At 44.0% G+C, this 17,604-nt stretch overlaps 1 protein-coding gene across 1 annotated transcript in view; it reads right to left on the bottom strand.

Annotated features, from left to right (window-relative positions):
- WEE2 (WEE2 oocyte meiosis inhibiting kinase) overlaps positions 1 to 12,780 on the bottom strand; it is a 33,031-nt gene extending 20,251 nt beyond the window's left edge. The window contains exon 1 of the mRNA XM_044244606.1: positions 12,436 to 12,780. Within this exon, the coding sequence (XP_044100541.1) occupies positions 12,436 to 12,780 (345 nt within the window). The remainder of the gene's footprint in view (positions 1 to 12,435) is intronic.
- Positions 12,781 to 17,604: the final 4,824 nt, after the last annotated feature.

The following is a 17,604-nucleotide window of genomic DNA, read 5'->3' as shown; positions in this document are numbered from 1 at the left end:
TATCAGCTAGTTAATATTTGAACCAAGGAATGTTACTGCTACGAAGGAATTAGAGGTTGCCTGGTTCCGTGCAAGCTAGTTGCATTTTAACTGGTCCTCTTATGAAAAATACAGATTCCTAGTCTTCCTCTGGATATCCTGATGAGAGGATCAACACAGGAATCTATACTTTTGTTAAGCTCCACTGCCTCCCCCTGGGCAATTCTGACGGCCAGCTATGAAAAACACCAACTCTACTACTACCTTTAGCTTCTTCTTCTTCTTCTTCTTCTTCTTCTTCTTCTTCTTCTTCTTTTTTTTTTAAGGATTTTTGTTTATTTATTTGACAGATAGAGATCACAAGCAGGCAGAGAGGGAGGGGAGCAGGCACCCTGCTGAGCAGAAAGCCTGATGCAGGGCTCAATCCCAGGACCCTGGGGTCATGACCTGAGCTGAAGACAGAGGCTTTAACCCACTGAGCCACCCAGGCACCCCTACCTTTAGCTTTTTAAAGACTATACTTCAGCTTTGACAAATGAAATCAACTCTAGAAGACCTGGTCCTTATGTTCTCAGTGTATACTTTAACTCCCCCTCAATTTTCATCCAGATATTTGTTTGGTGCCTAGTAAGTAGCAGATGCTGGGCTAGATACTAAGGTGTACAGAGGTGAATTCCAACTCTTAAGGGATGCACAGTCCATTAGTCAACAGCTCATCAATCTTTCAGAAATAATCACATTGTACAGGAAAAACTATCTAAACATTAAGAGAAGTTTCCAGTTCCAATTTAAATATAGCACCAAATGAGAAGAGTTCCATAAAGTAGGGTAAAGAATTTGAAAAATAATCCTCTGAGCCCTTAAGATTCAGGGCCTTGTAGTGGCTATAACCAGTATATCAATAAGGAGGAAAATGTACAGGACTTACCACTCCAAGCAGGTACAATAGGAGAACACATGCCTATGACCTAACCGGAACTAAACCAAAGGACAGAGGGGACAGGTAGAAGACAAAGAATTCTGTTGAGACATCAGAATGCCATTTTGACCTAAGTTGGGGGCCAGAGAGCTCTGTTATGGGTCTCCAAGAGTCCAGCAGTAGACACAGGGGCCATGATATAACCTCATAGTATAATCATTGTACTGGGAGGCTCTTCTAAAAGAATGCCCCTATTTGATAGTGTCTGCCATGGCTTTTCAGCGTAGAAGCAGAAGCTAGACTGTAACATGAGTCACTATATAAAAGTGTAATTTAAGAATGTGAAGATAAAAAGAATGAATATTGAAATTATAAATCCTAAATGATGAAAGCAGAAATGAAAGAAATTATAGAGTACACCCAGCAACCTAACCTTTTTTTTTTTTAAGATTTTATTTATTTATCTGACAGAGAGAGATCACAGGTAGGCAGAGAAGCAGGCAGGAGTGGGGAGCGAAGCAGGCTCCCTGCTGAGCAGAGACCCCCAATGTGGGGCTCAATCCCGGGACCCTGAGATCATGACCTGAGCTGAAAGCAGAGGCTTAACCCACTGAGCCACCCAGGCGCCCCAACCTACCCTTTTTTTTAAGTGAAGAAAAAGGTCATTGCTGGAGCCAAGTTTTTACAAAGGTTTTACATGTCTTAGAGTTGACAGGATGAACAATCCTGGGGCTATTGTCAGACAAAGCCATCAATGATAAACTCACAATTTTCCTGTAAGTGTATTACAGGGCTGAATATTTGTTCAAAGTACAACTATATAATATTTCTCAGTTGTCTATGTGACTCAAAGTGAACTTAGAATTACAATAAATCATTGCCTGAGAAATAGTTTTTGGTGCTGCTGATTATATGGAAAGTAAAATGTGTCGATCACATATGAAACATTGGGGCATCCACACCTGGAGTGATATACACACTGGTTGCCACCCTTCAAGGACCACAAAAAAAGACCTGGAAATTTTTCAGATAGAAGGTAGGAAAAGTATTCACATCAGGGCAGAAAGATCGGAATTCCTAGTCTGGAAATATGAAGGCTGATAGCTTTTGTGAGCTCCACTTACGATATGGGGAAAGATATTAATTATATTTAATATGGGTTGTATTGCTAGAATGCTGGAACTCTGAGTGATCCTTTTGGAAATCCAAAAGAACTTAGTTTGGAACACGACTTATGAAAAGGAAGTTCTGCCTAAAAGTAAAGCAGATTAAAAAGTTCTGGAAAGATGTCCAGGTTGAGAATATAAATATGTCCCAGGGAATGTAGCTAATTCTGTAAGAAACAGCTCTCTTACAGATGATCAAGAGAATGGAAAATTCAGGAATAGCTCCCTTGTTGTAAGATGGCGAGAGGAGAAGGCAACTTCCCACCTTCAAGACACAACATCATAGTGTCTCAGGATGTGCGAAGACTTTAAAGACCCAGCTGGTACAGTTAGTCCCCGGATGCTTGAATCCTTTTACAACATTCCTACCAAGTGGTCATCAACTAGTGCTCAATGCATTTAGCATGGGGACCCGCCTCCTCCTTGGGAAACTCTTCTAATCTAGCTCATTGTGCAAGGAAGTCTTTATGGTGACCTGAAGTCACTTCACAGAATTTCTTGTCCTCTCCCATGTGTAAGGCTGAACTAAGTCAGTCAGTCCTCCATTCCTCTGCATCCTTGTGTTTAGCATAACGTCACCACTGATCATTGCCCACTCTCTCTCTTCTAATCCAAACTGTACCAAACTGTATTCCTCATAAAGCATGCACTTTTTCAGTTGCCTTTCCAGTTTCCCTCCCAAGCTCTGTTCTTTTCCTGCCCCTCCAATCTTGGCACTTCCAGGATTCCTAATTTGGACCACTTCTCTTCTTACTCTGGCACTCAGGCTACTTGAGCTCATCTGCAACCAAGACTTCAGCAATCTCCAAAATGCTAATGATATCCAGATATAGATCTCCAATTTAGTTTGTTTTCCTGCACTCCAGACCCATTTATCTGGTGATTTATAGGACATCTCTGATCTCTCCAAACCTGTAAATGTCTTTAGCATCATCTTTCTTGATTCAAGTTACCATCTACTCAGTCAAGACAGAAGCCTCAAAGGCGGGGGAAAACAAATGATCAATTGATAAAGATCACAGTCATGTAAGACATGAAACTCCACTAGACTTTGTAACTGTCTTAATGATATACAAAAAAAAACATGATCTTAATAATAGACATCCAGGAACCTATAGACTCTATTTCCTGGAGCCCTAACATCACTTTCACTACCATATGCTTAAAAACCCTATATAATCAGTGTCTCCTCACAATCACAATGTAGCTCTTTCTGCCCTCAGGTCCTGTCCCCATGCTAGAATAAAAACACCTTTTTGAACTGCAAAACATCTCAAGAATTCTAGAATTCTTTCTTGACCATTGGGCTCAATGATCCTACATCATATTTTGGTGGCCCATACAGGAATTCTGCATCTTCCTTCATCTGGACTTTGAATGTCAGGGCAAACTTGGTGAGTTACTCTTTCTTCTGTTTTTACTTTCATTTTAGAGGCTCATCAAGGAGTATGGGCTTATTGGAATAATTTCATGTCAACAGCTCAGGCTGTAGTCCTCTAGCCCATGGCTACTCTATGGGGATAAGAGAGCCTGCCTTTTGACTGGAAGCTAGTACATTGGCTAGCTTATGGTTATAAGACCCAGAAACTCAATGCCCTCTCATCATTCCTATTCTTATACACAATTGTCTTTTTTTTGGGTGCAAGACCACCACCTAAGTCACTAGGATGGCTGCTGATCTTAAAAAATCTCATGTAAGGTTTCTTCCTCATTCATCTAATACAATCCCCTCCAAATCCCTGGCCCAGCCACTTCTGACCATGAGACCTCCACTCGGAGCTGGCTGAAGCCAGTACCAGACTGAATTAAAACCCAACCAGGGACTATCTAGTGAAGTAAGCTATAAAAGACTTACATGTGTTAGAATGTCACTTAGACTAGGATGGATTTCTATCTTTACTATTCTTCATCAATGTCCCCTACTGACTACTTAAGTTACAATAGTATATAATTTACCCTTTTCTGGTGTTTTCCATGGGTTAAGAATGACAGGTTCTCCATGGCATTTTGGTCCACTCACTGGCTCTCATTAGTCATCAAGAATGCAGTGGGGAAGCTGAGGGACATTAGCATCCCTCCAAGGTAAGGCAGCGTTCATTGCAGCTTCTTAGAAGGCCGCCTCTGGTCACTTTGACACTAGGAACCTCTGACATATCCTGCATAGAAGCCACCTCGGAGTCACAGGGGGATTTTTGGTAATAAACATTCTCTACTTTTCTAAGAGCATGGGATATCTTCAGTTCCCAAGGATTCTTCCTTGGGATGCCTTTTAACCCACTGGAATCAATTCAGATTGCAAGATCTAAGAAAGAAAAAAAATGATCTTCTGTAACATTGCATGGCCTCAGCACTCCTCAGGAATTGAGCGGAAAATGGCCCATTAATGGACATTAAACTTGAATACGACCTATCCAAACTCTTTTGCAGGAAACAGGGCAAATGCACTGGGGTACCCTATGTCAAGGCCTTGATGGCGCTAAATCAAGATCCTGATCCCAGGGCCTCTTAGAAAATGTGTCTAACCACCAATAAACCCACGCTGGACATACTTGATGATAATTGTGTAAATAGGCCCCTTTCTCCTAATAAACCTCGGCTACTGTAGAGATCACTGACTAATCCAAACAAGGATGACCCTGGCTCTGTTAGTATCTCTCCTGCTTGTAAACCTCAAGACCCCTCTGCTCCCAGCCCAGATGGACTCACCAGGAGCGGGACTCCCTATCTTCTAGGACTTCCGCCTCAATCTGGATTGCCTACTCTTAGGGAGGTTGCTACTAGAGAAATGAGCACAGTTAAAGTCATGTCCCATTCTCCATGGCAGACCTGGTTCTGATAAATAAGTAGGACAATGTTCCGAAAACCTTATTCCCAATTTATTGAGGAATTCCAACAATAACCTATTATATTTAATTTGACCTGCCAAGATATATACATCATATTGTTGCACCCCTGAAGAAAAGAACCGTCTTTGGGCAAGTGCTCAAGAATTTGCTGATGAAGTAACAGTCAGAGATAGACATCATTAACCAGTGGAGGGAACCACTCTTCCCAATACTGAACCTTACTAGAATTACCAAGATGATATGGAAGGGAAAGGCAAAGCCATATGATTACTTGTTTAATAGAAGAAATGAAAAAAGGATTCTCTCAAGGATTGATAAAATTCAGGAAGTTACGCAAAGATCTGATGAAATCCAACTTTACTTCGGGGCTGTCTGATAGACACCATCCTTAAATATACAAATCTGGACCCAACCTCCCCTGAAGGAACAACTGTACTAAAAATGCATTTTTTTTTTTTTTAGGTCAGTCAGTACCTGACATCCATTATAAATTGACTAAAACGGTTTTTGGCCCTCAAACCCCCATCCAGTACCCACTAGAGGTAGCTACTAGGGTCTTTAATAATAGAAATATGGCCTTAAGGCAAGAAAAGGACTGAAGAGCTAAAATGCGGGGTAAAATATTGACTGAGGCTATTGCAGATTCCCTATAACACCTGACTAACCAGGGGCCAAATATAAAGCCAGTATCAGACAAAGGAGCAGGTGAGACCCCATGCTATAGGTATGGCCAAATCAGACAGTGGAGCAATGAATGTCCACACACAGTCTCTCAAGCAGAGTCATGTCCTGTTTATAAGAAAGAAGGACATTGGAAGAGAGACTGTCCTCATCTCCAAAGAGGGGCAGACAGGGAAGCACTTCCCCACTGGAGAGCAAGAACCGGAGGCTCCAGCATGACAGGCCCGGAGGGTGTTCTGGCTCCCTCTGAAGTTGGGATGACCGAGCCCCAGGTTACCCCGGATGTTGGAAGGTAAGTGTATCAATATCCTTATTGATACAGGAGCCACTTACTCGTCTTCCTCAGCACTCCGGCCCTACTTGTCTTTCTAACCATAGAATTGTTGGCACAGAAGAGGGGACTTTAGCCTGTCCATACAAAAATCAGTTGGTTCCTCATGTTTTCCTAGTCCTTCCATCTTGTCCCACTCCAGGAGTGGGAGGAGATTTAACGTGTAAACTAGGAAGCCAGTTTGCTCTTACTGAAGAGGACAACTTGTTCTCTTCAACACCCGAAGAATTTAAACCTTGCTCTGATATCCCTTCTAGTATCTGGAAGGAAGTAAATCCACAGGTCTGCAGTTGGTAGGAGACTTAACATTTTTAATTGATATTGCTTATTAAAGTGACCTTAAAGGACCCACCCACTCACTATACCTCATAAAAAACAGTATTCCTTAAAACCTGAGGCAAAGGCTGGTTTTCAACCACTTGTTGATACATCTCTCAAACATGGTATTTTTCTTTTTTCAAACATGGTATTTTAAAACCTCAATCTCCTTATAACACTCCAGTTTTACCAGCAAAGAAACCAAATAGAGAATATCGGGCAGTACAAGACAAAAGAGCTATCAATGATGCGGTGATGCCTATTTAGCCCATAGTGACAAGTCCAAATACGATTCTCACCCAGGTCCCTGGTGATGCCCACTGGTTTACAGTATTTGACTTAAAGGACACCTTCTGCATCCCTCTAAGTGAAGAAACACAGCCACTAATTTGCTTTTGAATGGGCCTCACCCTTAAGCCCACAGTCTGTTCAGTGAACTTGGATTGTCTCGCCACAGGGATTTAGAGACCGTCCTCACTCTTTGGGGCTGCACTTAGCAAAGACCTCCCTGATATCTCCCTGCTTCAAGGAACTATAGTTCAATAAGTGGATAATATTTTAATCTGTAGTCCCACAAAAGAAACATCGGATAGTAATTCCATAACTTTGCTTAATTTCTTGGCAAATAGAAGGTATTATGTCTTCCCTAAAAAGGCACAAATATCAAAACAGAAAGTACAATATTTGGGGTATGAGCTAATACCAAGTCACTGAACCCCATCTACTGACAGAAATTTAAAAAAAAAAAAAAAAAGGCAGCATTAGGTCCTGGACTGCCAACTACAAAAAAAAAAAAAACAACTCTATACTTTCCTAGGCATGGCAGGATTTTGCCCGCTGTGGATTCCTGGATTTAGGTTCTTAGCCAAACCATCGTGTAATTCAGTCAAACAGATAAAGAACCTGTACCCTGGGTGGAAGGCCCAACAAACAGCGTTTCAAACATTTAAAGCTAAGCTTTCATCAACCCCAGCTTTGGCTTTACCAAATTTAGAAAAACCTTTCACTTTATGTGTAACAGAAAAACAGGGACAAGTCTGGGAGTTCTTACCCAGAAACTAGGAAATGAAACGAAGCAGGTGGGCTATTTTTCCAAAGTCCCTTGATAATGTGGATGGCTGGCTTGTCTTCAAGCAGAGGCTGCAACAGCCCTCCAGGTAGAAGCAGCTTCCGAACTTACTCTGGGACAATTCTTGACAGTGAGGACTCCACATCAGGTCCAAAGGGTCCTAGGGACCAAAGGCCACCAATGGATGACAGGATGCCGACTTACTAAATACCAGGCTATGCTTTCAGATGAACCTAAAATAACACTGTTATTTTAAAGCCTGTTATACTTTATGCCTATACCTGACCATCATACATCTATGCTAGAACATGACTGCTCAGAGATTACTGATCTTGGTTATTCTAGCAGATCTAGATTTAAAAGATTCCCCTATTGAAAATGCAGATGACAATTGCTTTACTGATGGTAGCAGCTTCATAGGTAAGGAAAAAAAGAAAAGCCAGATAAGCCATAGTTAGATAAGACCATGGAGGCAAAAGTCCTTCCAATTCCAATAAATTCTTCCACTCAAAAGACTGAATGAATAGCATTTACTCATGCTCTTCAATGGCAAAAGGCCTAAAAATGAATACTGACTCCAAATATGCTAGCCTGGTGCTACATGACCATGGGGAAATTTGGAAGGAAAGAGGATTGTGATTATTATCAAGCCATAACTCCCCAATCAAATGTGAGCCTGAATAATTACTCTTCTTGAGGTTGGACATCTACCTAAGAAGGTAGCTATAATTCATCTCAGAGGACATCAAAATTTAAATTTAGAATTAGAATTTAAAGGAGGGGCGCCTGGGTGGCTCAGTGGGTTAAGCCTCTGCTTTCAGCTCAGGTCATGATCTCAGGGTCCTGGGATCGATCCCCAAGTCGGGCTCTTGGCTCAGCGGGGAGCCTGCTTCCCCCTTTCTCTCTGCCTGCCTCTCTGCCTACTTGTGATCTCTCTGTCAAATAAATAAGTAAAATCTTTAAAAAAAAGAAAAGAAAAGAAAAGAATTTAGGGGTACCTGGGTGGCTCAGTTAAGCCTCTGCCTTCAGCACAGGGTCCCACAGGGTTCTGGGATCAAGCCCTGCATCAGGCTCTCTGCTCATCAGGGAGCCTGTTTCCTCCTCTCTCTCTGTCTGCCTCTCTGCCTACTTGTGATCTCTGTCTGTCAAATAAATAAATAAAATCTTAAGAAAAAAAAGAATTTAAAGGAAACAATTTGGTGTACCATGCAGCTGAGCAGGCAGCACAAAATAAACAAATATTAAGTCTCATACCAGTCTTAACTCCAATCAAGTTCATAACTTCAGTCTATTCAGACGAAGAAATTCACACGGCCCAGGAACAAGGAAATTCAAAAAAATGCATAGAACTGGCTTATTAATAACGAGGGAAAAATCTTTATACCCAAAAATAATTCGTGGAAAGCAATAAAAGGTTTACACCAGGCTACCCATTTGGGCAAAAATGCTTTGAAACACTTAAAGATATACTTGATGGAGTAAATTTAATAGCCATAATAAAACAGATTTGCCAATTATGTATTGTTTGGGCACAAGTAAATCCAGAAGGCGCAGTCCATACCCCCCACCGTACCACTTTTGAAACCAGTCCCAAGCCATGGAACATAGCCAGGAGGAGACTGGCAGCTTGATTTCACAGACGTGCTTCCTTACAAAGACTGCAGGCTCCTACTAGTGTCTGTTGATACTTTCACTGGATAGATCGAGGCCTTTCCATGTCAAACTGAAAGAACCACCAAAGTAGCCAGAGGTTTGTTGAAGACATTATTCCTAGACTGTGCCTCCGTGATCCCTTCAAAATGGCAGCCGTCCTTCTCTTCATCAGACTTTAAAATGACACCTTACTTGGTCTAGAGACCCAGAAAAACTGGGTTACTCTCTTACCAGGAGGACTTCTTAGAGCGACAACTGCTCCAAAACAACCTCTAGGACAAAGCCCGTTTGAGTTACTATATGGAAAACGATTTCTTACCATAGACCTGTTATTAGATGAAGATTATAATACCTTATTAAATTGTTCACTCAAGGCTGGTTCAGTTCATGTTGCTTAATAGGTATACTGATCACATGCTCCCCAAACCTGACTTAACTATGACTGAAAGTCAATCCCATGTAAGCCCCAGAAACATGGTTTGTTTAAAAGACTGGAAGCCAAATACAGCAAGGGGACCTCAGTCTGAAACAGAAAGGTCCATATTGGGTTGTATTATGTACTCCCACTGCAGTAATAGTAGAGGGACACTCTTCCTGGACTCATGCACCTCCTTCACAGGAAACCCCATGAACAAACTAATGAGCTTTCTTACTCCTGTGAACCTGTAGATCTCAAACTCTTCAAAAGAGGATTGAAAGGGTCTTACCACCCACAGAGTTACTTCTTTCTTTTATTTATTTTTTTTTTGAGATTTTATTTATTTATTTATTCAACAGAGAAAGCGAGCGAGGAAACAAGTAGAGGGAGCAGGAGGCAGAGGGTGAGAGAGAAACAGGCTCCCTGCTGAGCAGGGAGCCAGACCCAGGGCTCAGTCCCAGGACCTGGAACAGAAACCAGAGCCTAAGGCAGATGCTTAACCGACTGAGCCACCTGGGGGCCCACCCACAGAGTTATTATTTTATCCACATTGGACTCAGCTGCTTCCACCTTTTGTAACTCCCCTATAGGTTCCCTAGCTGGACGATGTTGACCCATAGGCAGGGACATCTCTATGCTCTTATTTGGCAGGAAGAAACTACAGAAGAGATCTTCTGCCTTCAACAATCTTAAAGATTTAAGGATCAGAATTGTTCAGGGTCGGAAATGATGAGAGAAAAAAAGGCAAGTTGAGGGCAAAACGTGACCTGACACCCCACTTAACCCCCTCCCCTTAAGGTAGGAGATGTATACACAACATTCCTTGGGCACTAGTAACTGCCTAGGAACAAAGGCAAGGGAATAACAAATGGTCAGTTGATAAAGATCACAGTCATGTAGGACATGAAACTCCACTAGACTTTGTAACTGTCGTAATGATTTACAGGAAAAACACAATCTTAATAATAGGCCTCCAGGAACCTATAGACCCTATTTCCCGGAGCCCTAAAGTCAATATTGGCTACACAAGCTAGAAAACCCTGTATACACAGTCATTCCGCACAATCACAACGCAGCTCTTTCTGCCCGCAGGCCTGTCCCCATATTAGAATAAAAATACCTTTTTGCACTGTAAAACATCTCTAGAATTCTTTCTTGACCATTGGGCTTGAGGATCCCACATCAAAGTCACTTAGCAAATCCCAAACAACTCTCAGTTTATCACTGTGCACCACTGACATAGTTCAGACCTTTCTCCTTTGTCAACAGATCTGCTGTCTCTGGATCGCTCCCACTCCATGCAGCCATCACATGAGGGCCAATTTTTCCAAAAGCCCTCTGATCAAAATCATTTAATGAAGGTCTCAAAGCTTTCAGAAGAAAATCTTGATCTAGCTCCTGCCCACCTACTCAGACCCTCGTGCCTGCATCCTCTTGCTTACAGGTCCCCATCACTAGCAACGTGCCACTTCTAGGTATGACATGATCTTCTTCCTCCTAGCCTGGTAGCTGCTTTTCCCTCGGCCTCGAGTTCTCATTCTCTTCTTCACCTGGCTCACTCTAGATCTTTCTTGAAGACCGCTCTCAGACGTGACTTTCTTGGAAACGGCATCCCTGATCTTGAGACATAATTCCCAATTCTTTTTTGGGAATTAAGTGCTGCAACACTCCCCTGGCACAGCTGATCTGAACTTTATTGTCTCAGTTGTTTATCTTCATTCATTTCATGGGCACTTTGGGACACAGTGAAGGATTTGCCAGAAGGTCTGATATCAAGGTGCTCAGTTTTAAATGAAAGTCTGAAACAGACCTACCGCGTCATGCTTCCTTGCCTGCCTACTCTGGCTCAGAGCCTCATTCCTTCAGCCCACTCTTCCTCAGAACCACTCTCAAAGCACCCATCACTGGGTCTAGAGACGCATCTCCTCTCTTCGCTCTGCTGATGGTAAGCGCTTTGAGGGCAGAGACCAGGTCTTCTGCTCCTTGTCCACACTGGGTTCTCAAAAAATAAATGGTTCTCAAAAAAATAAATGGATGATTGACTGGTCGGCGTTGGGACCATTGGAAAACCCAGAGGTGGACACATAAGCGTAGTAAAGTAGTTTGTCTTCAATACAGACAAGAAGCTTCGTTCTTCCTGGGGGGCGTGGTGTGCATACGCAGCAGGAACCAAAAAGGCCTGCTGACAGTGACTATGTCTGCAGTCAGAAGCACAAATGCTGTTATGACAGCCTTACGCACCAAGCTGAGCCAGCAGAAAGCAAAGCTCATACCAGTCCTGAGGCTCACAGACCATGGCACTAGGCTGTCAGAAGGAACTCTGCCCTTCCCTGGCTTTCGTAATGTGTAGCTATAGTAGGAGAATAACCACAGCAAGAATAAAGGACAAAGAAAACTACGTGGTACCTTTGCCTACTTGTCATCCTCAGCTTCTAAAGAAGCCTCGACAAGTCAGCTCTTCACCCACGTAGAGCAGAAGAGCCTGCCTCTCGCTAGACTGGGGAGGACTTCCTTCGGGGAGCAGTAGCGACCGATACGGGAATATGTTCCAACAGTGAATGTGAACATTCTTAGGAGGAAATACTAGTAAATCATCACATACACGTAGGGCCAGTTGGAGTAATGGAAAGAACTGCAGTAGACGAAGACCAAAAAGATCAGGTTTCTAGTCCTGCCTGTGCCATCAGCTGAACCAAAAGCCCATTTATCCGTGAAACTGGGTTTTCTCGCAGGCAGAATGCATAATAAGGATCTAGATCTCAGAATTCCTTCCAATTCCAATATTCTTTAACTAGGAATATTTTTTTCCCCACCAAGATTTATTTGTGGTCTACACCAAATAGAGGCTGACATCAATGATTTGGAGAAGATAGCAAGGGGTTTAGTTTTGTTTTCTGGCAACTTGAAACTCTTCTTCATTTTCACCAATAAATACGTAATTGAGGAGATGCATAGCCCGTGCGGCACACGCAGCCGTGTCCTGTTTCTCCGTCCCCTGAGCTGAAGGGACGCAGATCGTGGCGACCCGGGTCCCCTTGCCCCACAACTTACTTACTTTGGGAGTGAAGGGGCTCTCGCCATGCAGCAGCTTGCTCCCGCTGTCCAGCTGGGCGGGTGTCTCTGGACGTTGGCTAAAGCCTGACACCGGAGTCCTCAAAACCTGTCCTGGACTCATCTTGTCCTTTTCCTGAAATGTGCCAACTTCGCAGACGCCACTAAGTGGAGGCTCAGGAGGGGTGAACGTCGCCTCTGAGCGCTGCCCCTCAGCCCTGTCTGGGGCGTGGCCCTGGGCCTCCCCGCTCTCCTGGGCCTCCTCCTGTCCTTCACTCTCACTTTCTTCTTCGCAGGAGGAAAAGTTCAGCCTCTGCTTTAGCTCTTTGTGAACACTGCTGACATCCATGTGAGCCGGAGAGCTTCACGGCACAGTCAGGGCCTATCAAGAAGGGAGCACTCCGGAGCTGCAGAAGTGAAGAGGAAGAAAGACCGTGAATTGGCAGAGCCCCCAGCTGTAGCCTGCCTTTCCCTCTGCCCACTCACAGCTACCTGGAGGCGAGGCATTCGTTTGCCCACTTAAGTACCACATGTCTGTGAAACCTCAGCTTATCCTTATTTCCAGTCTGATTAAAGAAAGCTCTAGCGACTCTCAGAGCAATTAAGTCCAATTTACATGTAGAACTCTTCTGGATATCCCACATGGTCTCCTGAACCCATGCGCTAGGAGATACTGGCGAGATAGACGGACCCCTTTAATTTAGCACAGCTTTAAAAATACCCATTAGCCAATTCGGGGACAAGCTCATTATTGGAAAGAAATCATTTTCACCCTTTCTACCTACCGTTTAGAAATACCTCACTCGCCTGTCTCTGCCACCCACCTGGCGGCTAACAGCAGTTAATTAGAACTCAGCATCGCCGGGACATCATAATCATCCTTAAACCGCCCCTGACTTATCTTGGCTGGAATTCATCTCCCTCGCAGAGAGATACCTTAGATTCCCGCCAGGCACACCTGCCTGGCATCTCATGCCCTCCACCCACCCCCAGATACCAGCAGTTAAAACTTTTGGGGAACAGGACAAATTTCTAAACGGAAGAGAGAAAGCCCAGGAAGTTCAGCAACACACAGAAACAGGTTAGCATCACTTGAAAACAGCCATTACTTTGCCCTGAAATGCCTTATTTTGTAAAATAATACTAATAATAATAAATTTAAAAATTACTGTTTAAAATACAATATTTAGTACTTACAGTATTTAAATTATTTAATTTCTTTCTTGGAGGGGCCTCTTGAGAAGAAGAAAAAAACTCTGCGAATTAAAAAAAAAAAAAAAGCCACCAATATCACTTTATGGGAGAAACGACGTGAAAGTTATCCATGGAAAAGGAAAATGATACATGTGACCCCTCCTGTACCTTCAGAGGAGACCGTAGAGGTACTGGACCCATGGAATTATTTACATGGGCCGATGAGAGAGGTACGGAGGATAGTTTGATCCTGGCTGAAACGAAGTTAATGTCTCTTACAGTCTTTGGTTGCTTGTTGGCCATCACCCGTCTTGCATCTCCTCTCTCTTCCTTCATCGCTCCGTGCCTTTCTCCCCTCAGCCTTTCCCATCTCTGACCAGTACTCCTGAGGACATTAAGCCAAATGAAAAGTAACTAGGAGGATGTGAAAGCGTTTTTTCAGCTAAAGGCCTTCGCGCACTCCAGCTTTGTATGGGCGCGCACGCCACCAGATCCTTCCCTTGCCCTTCCCTGCCCATCCCGCGCACACTGACCTTCCCAAATCATTCCACGGGGACATCCTGTTGCCCACAGCAGGCGGCAGCTCACTGCCCACCTCTCTCAGGGTCTCCCCATCCCACAGGGGCCAGAGACAAGAACGCCATCCCCAGGGAAAGGAGGATTCAGGTTACAAGTAAAGAAATTGGTATGACCTGAGATTCTGGAGTTGGGAGGGAGTTCTTTGTTCACAACGATCACGGCAGGCCAGGTGATATTATTCCTTCGCTACAGCCTGGGTGTTGACCAGTGTCCCCGTCTCAGGCCATGGCTAGGTTGACTCTGTTCTCAAGCAGGGTGGGACTCACCTGAAGCTCTCTGAGCGTATCACTGGCCTGCAGGCAGGGCACAGGGTCTGGTTCATGTACGGTACCTAGATGGACCAAGTGGTTCTTTACCATCACCCCCCGCCCCACCAACTTCCCCCTTCCTCTCGGCCTTGCTAGAATTCTCAATCACCCTCATTTATGACTACACTGTTTACCTAGGGAGGCAGCTGTTCTGGGGTCCCTTGTCACCAGCATTGATTCTGTTAGAAACTGGCACCATTTACCTTTCACATATTGTCATTCAAAGGACAATAGTGCTAAGGCTTCAGAATAAGAAAGGCAGAATAACAAGTACAAAGAAGATACTCCCAATTTGGAAAGTAGAATAATGGGAACTGGCCAGTTCCTGACCTTGATGGCCCAAGGGGATCTCCAGAAGCATGCATTTTGCCTCTGGCCCACAGCCTCACTATTTGGAGTGCCACGCCTCACTCTTGTTCTTTGTTCTCAGTTTTCTGCACAGTATGAAGAATTCCCTGTTTGCTTCAGTGTGTGTTAATGCTGTAGGCAGCCATCCCAGGCCAACAGCTTCACATCATGAGACCAGAGGTCAGAGAGGAATGCAGATACTCTGTGGCAAGAAGAAAGAAAAGGGGATTTTTTCCCTTAATATCTGACCCGTAGTGGGTGTTCCCTAGGGTCTTTTTTAATGGACTTGGGAAAGTAAAATTAATATATCTCGGTTTTGTTTTAAATACTCAGTGTTTGGCATTTTAGAAATTTGAATATTTTTCTTATTGTTTCAGGGGTTGCTGCAGTGGAGAAAAGCGATGTTCCCAAGGAGTAAGATGTAGGAGGAGGAAGCCTGCTTTGCATCTCAGGGTTGAGATCCCTAAGCCCTGTGCTCGGGGGCAGCTGAGTGAAGAGAAAGCCAGACTCAGAGCCCAACTCTGAACCAAACTTGGTGTTGAGGCCTTTAAAACACCAGCGGGAAGAACGGAAGCAAGAGCGTCTATCCATTCAAATCGATTTAGGAGAGGTAGAAACTCACATTCAACTTTGGGATGGACCGTTCCTTTGTAAAAGTAAAGCGAACGCCACGGAAAATGAGCTCTTTGAGAGGCTGTGGCTCCACGGAAGGACATGCTGGCCTCAGTGTTCCCTCAGGAGGGAGAATTGTTAAAAAAAAAAAAAAGGCACAAACAAGCCAAAGCAAAGCTCTAACACATTATTTATTGAAGACTGAATGAGGACTGACTCATTGCAAACTCTGAAAGATACTGATGTTGGATGATGGTATAATTGATGGGACTGCCCACTGGGACCCATTGGGAGGTCTGGTTTCCCAAGCAAGAAAGGGACATTTTTCCTCTGGGGCTTTCTGGGAGGCTGGCAGGCTCCAAGAGAGGAAGCAAAGACTCGAAGAGGACTAGGGCTGCAAGCAACGTTCTGGGCCTCAGACTGCTGGGCCTGGACTCTGAAGACCAGAGACAAACCTGAGGGAACTCTAGGGTGGTGGAGAGGAACGCTGGCCTTCGTCACCAGAACATGTCCCTGGGGAGTGCGGCCAGCAGCATTCTCAGACTGGGGCCTGTGGGCCTTGCGGACTCATGGGGGAGTTCTCTCCAGCTCACTGAGGAAAGCAGAGGACTAGACAGTATCTCTGAGGTCCCTGCCCACCCCCGTCCCATATTCTTCCTTGTCCTTATCTCGTTCAGTGTCTCATCGTAACTGGAAGTGTTGCTTCATCCCCACAGAGGGAAGTTTGGAGTCACTTCGAGAAAAGCGGACTATGTTCATCAGTAACAGATATTCAGGAGCTCCCCGGAAAAATCCACCAGGAGCCGTGACAGCAGGTGGCTGCCCTGGGCTTAGGTCCACAGCAGCACGGCGTCTCAGGTGCTCCTGACTCCCCAGGGTGCTCAGCGAGGCCAAAAGCCTTGAAGGGGATCTACACTTGACCCCCTTCCTCCACCCCCCAAGAGAGAGCACACAGAAGCAGACACCTGTCACTCGCAGTGAATCTAGTGATAATTATATAAATCATTAACAATACTTTGTATCTGGCCACCACGTTTCTCATTTCCAAGGGCTTACACAGCTGTATGTACTAAGTAGCATTGACAGCAGAACAGAATTCCAAGGAAAGATTATGGGCTAAGTAAGATAAAGCCTGAGGGTCATTTTAAAGCCTCATTAATTCCTTTCTTCTTGTTTTGCTTTTTCTTGTGGAAATGTTCAATCATAGCAAACATAGAGAAAATACAGTATAACGAGTCTCCATGTACCAGTAACGTAGCTTCAAAAATTATGGGCAGCTGTAAAATCTTGTTTCATTTAAATCTGCAATTTTGTTGGAGGGGGTGGGTACTGGAGGGTTTTTTTTTTTTAAAGCAAATCACTGATAACATGTCTTTTCACTCACGAAGGCTTTAGTGCCTTTAGTAAAAATCCATCCTACTTGATGAAGAAATCAGATTCTAACAAACTGCTTCTTTTGCCAAGATGTCCCATTTGCTAAGACTAGAAGGTGTCTGTCAAAATAGTTCTTAGAGACACACTGCTTGTCCATTCACAAAGACGTGGTATTCTTCTTATAACAAGAACAGATTGCTAACGTGACATCCCAATAATTTAGAGACCATTGATGTACTGTCCATATTTTAAGGAGCAGATAGTTTGAAACTATGGTCTAGACTCATTAATCTGCTGATCTGATCTCTATTATCCACGGTCAGGAAAATTTATGTGGCACTTGGCCATTCCCAGATTCTCCAACATTAGAGCAGACTAGGTTGCCTACGTGACCTGGTCCAAGGCAGTCCCCAGCCACAGAGATGAGATCTCTGCTGCTAGGGCTGGGGCTCAAGAAGTCACTAGTAACTTGGTTGAACATCACCAGCCATTTCTTCAGATCCCCACACTGAAGTTTTACCTTCCTAAAATAAAGCAAAGCAAATGCTCAATGACTGGGGGGAAGTGTGATAAGGAAGAGTTACAGCTCTTCCACAGAGGGTAACCACCAGAATCTCTAAAGATAGAAACTTCAAAAGTGGGTGTCCCTGAGGTGGGAGAGGGGTCTTGGGCCAGGAATGGAGGAGAAGGAAATTGCTGCTCCCTGTATGTCCTAAGTGTCATTTGATTATTTTGCCATGGAGATCTACTTATTAAAA

This window comes from Neovison vison, chromosome 4, assembly GCF_020171115.1.
Source record: "Neovison vison isolate M4711 chromosome 4, ASM_NN_V1, whole genome shotgun sequence".
NCBI classification, from domain to species: Eukaryota; Metazoa; Chordata; class Mammalia; order Carnivora; family Mustelidae; genus Neogale; species Neogale vison.
The sequence above is the reverse complement of the archived record's forward strand: the minus strand, read 5'-3'. Positions and strand labels throughout refer to the sequence as shown.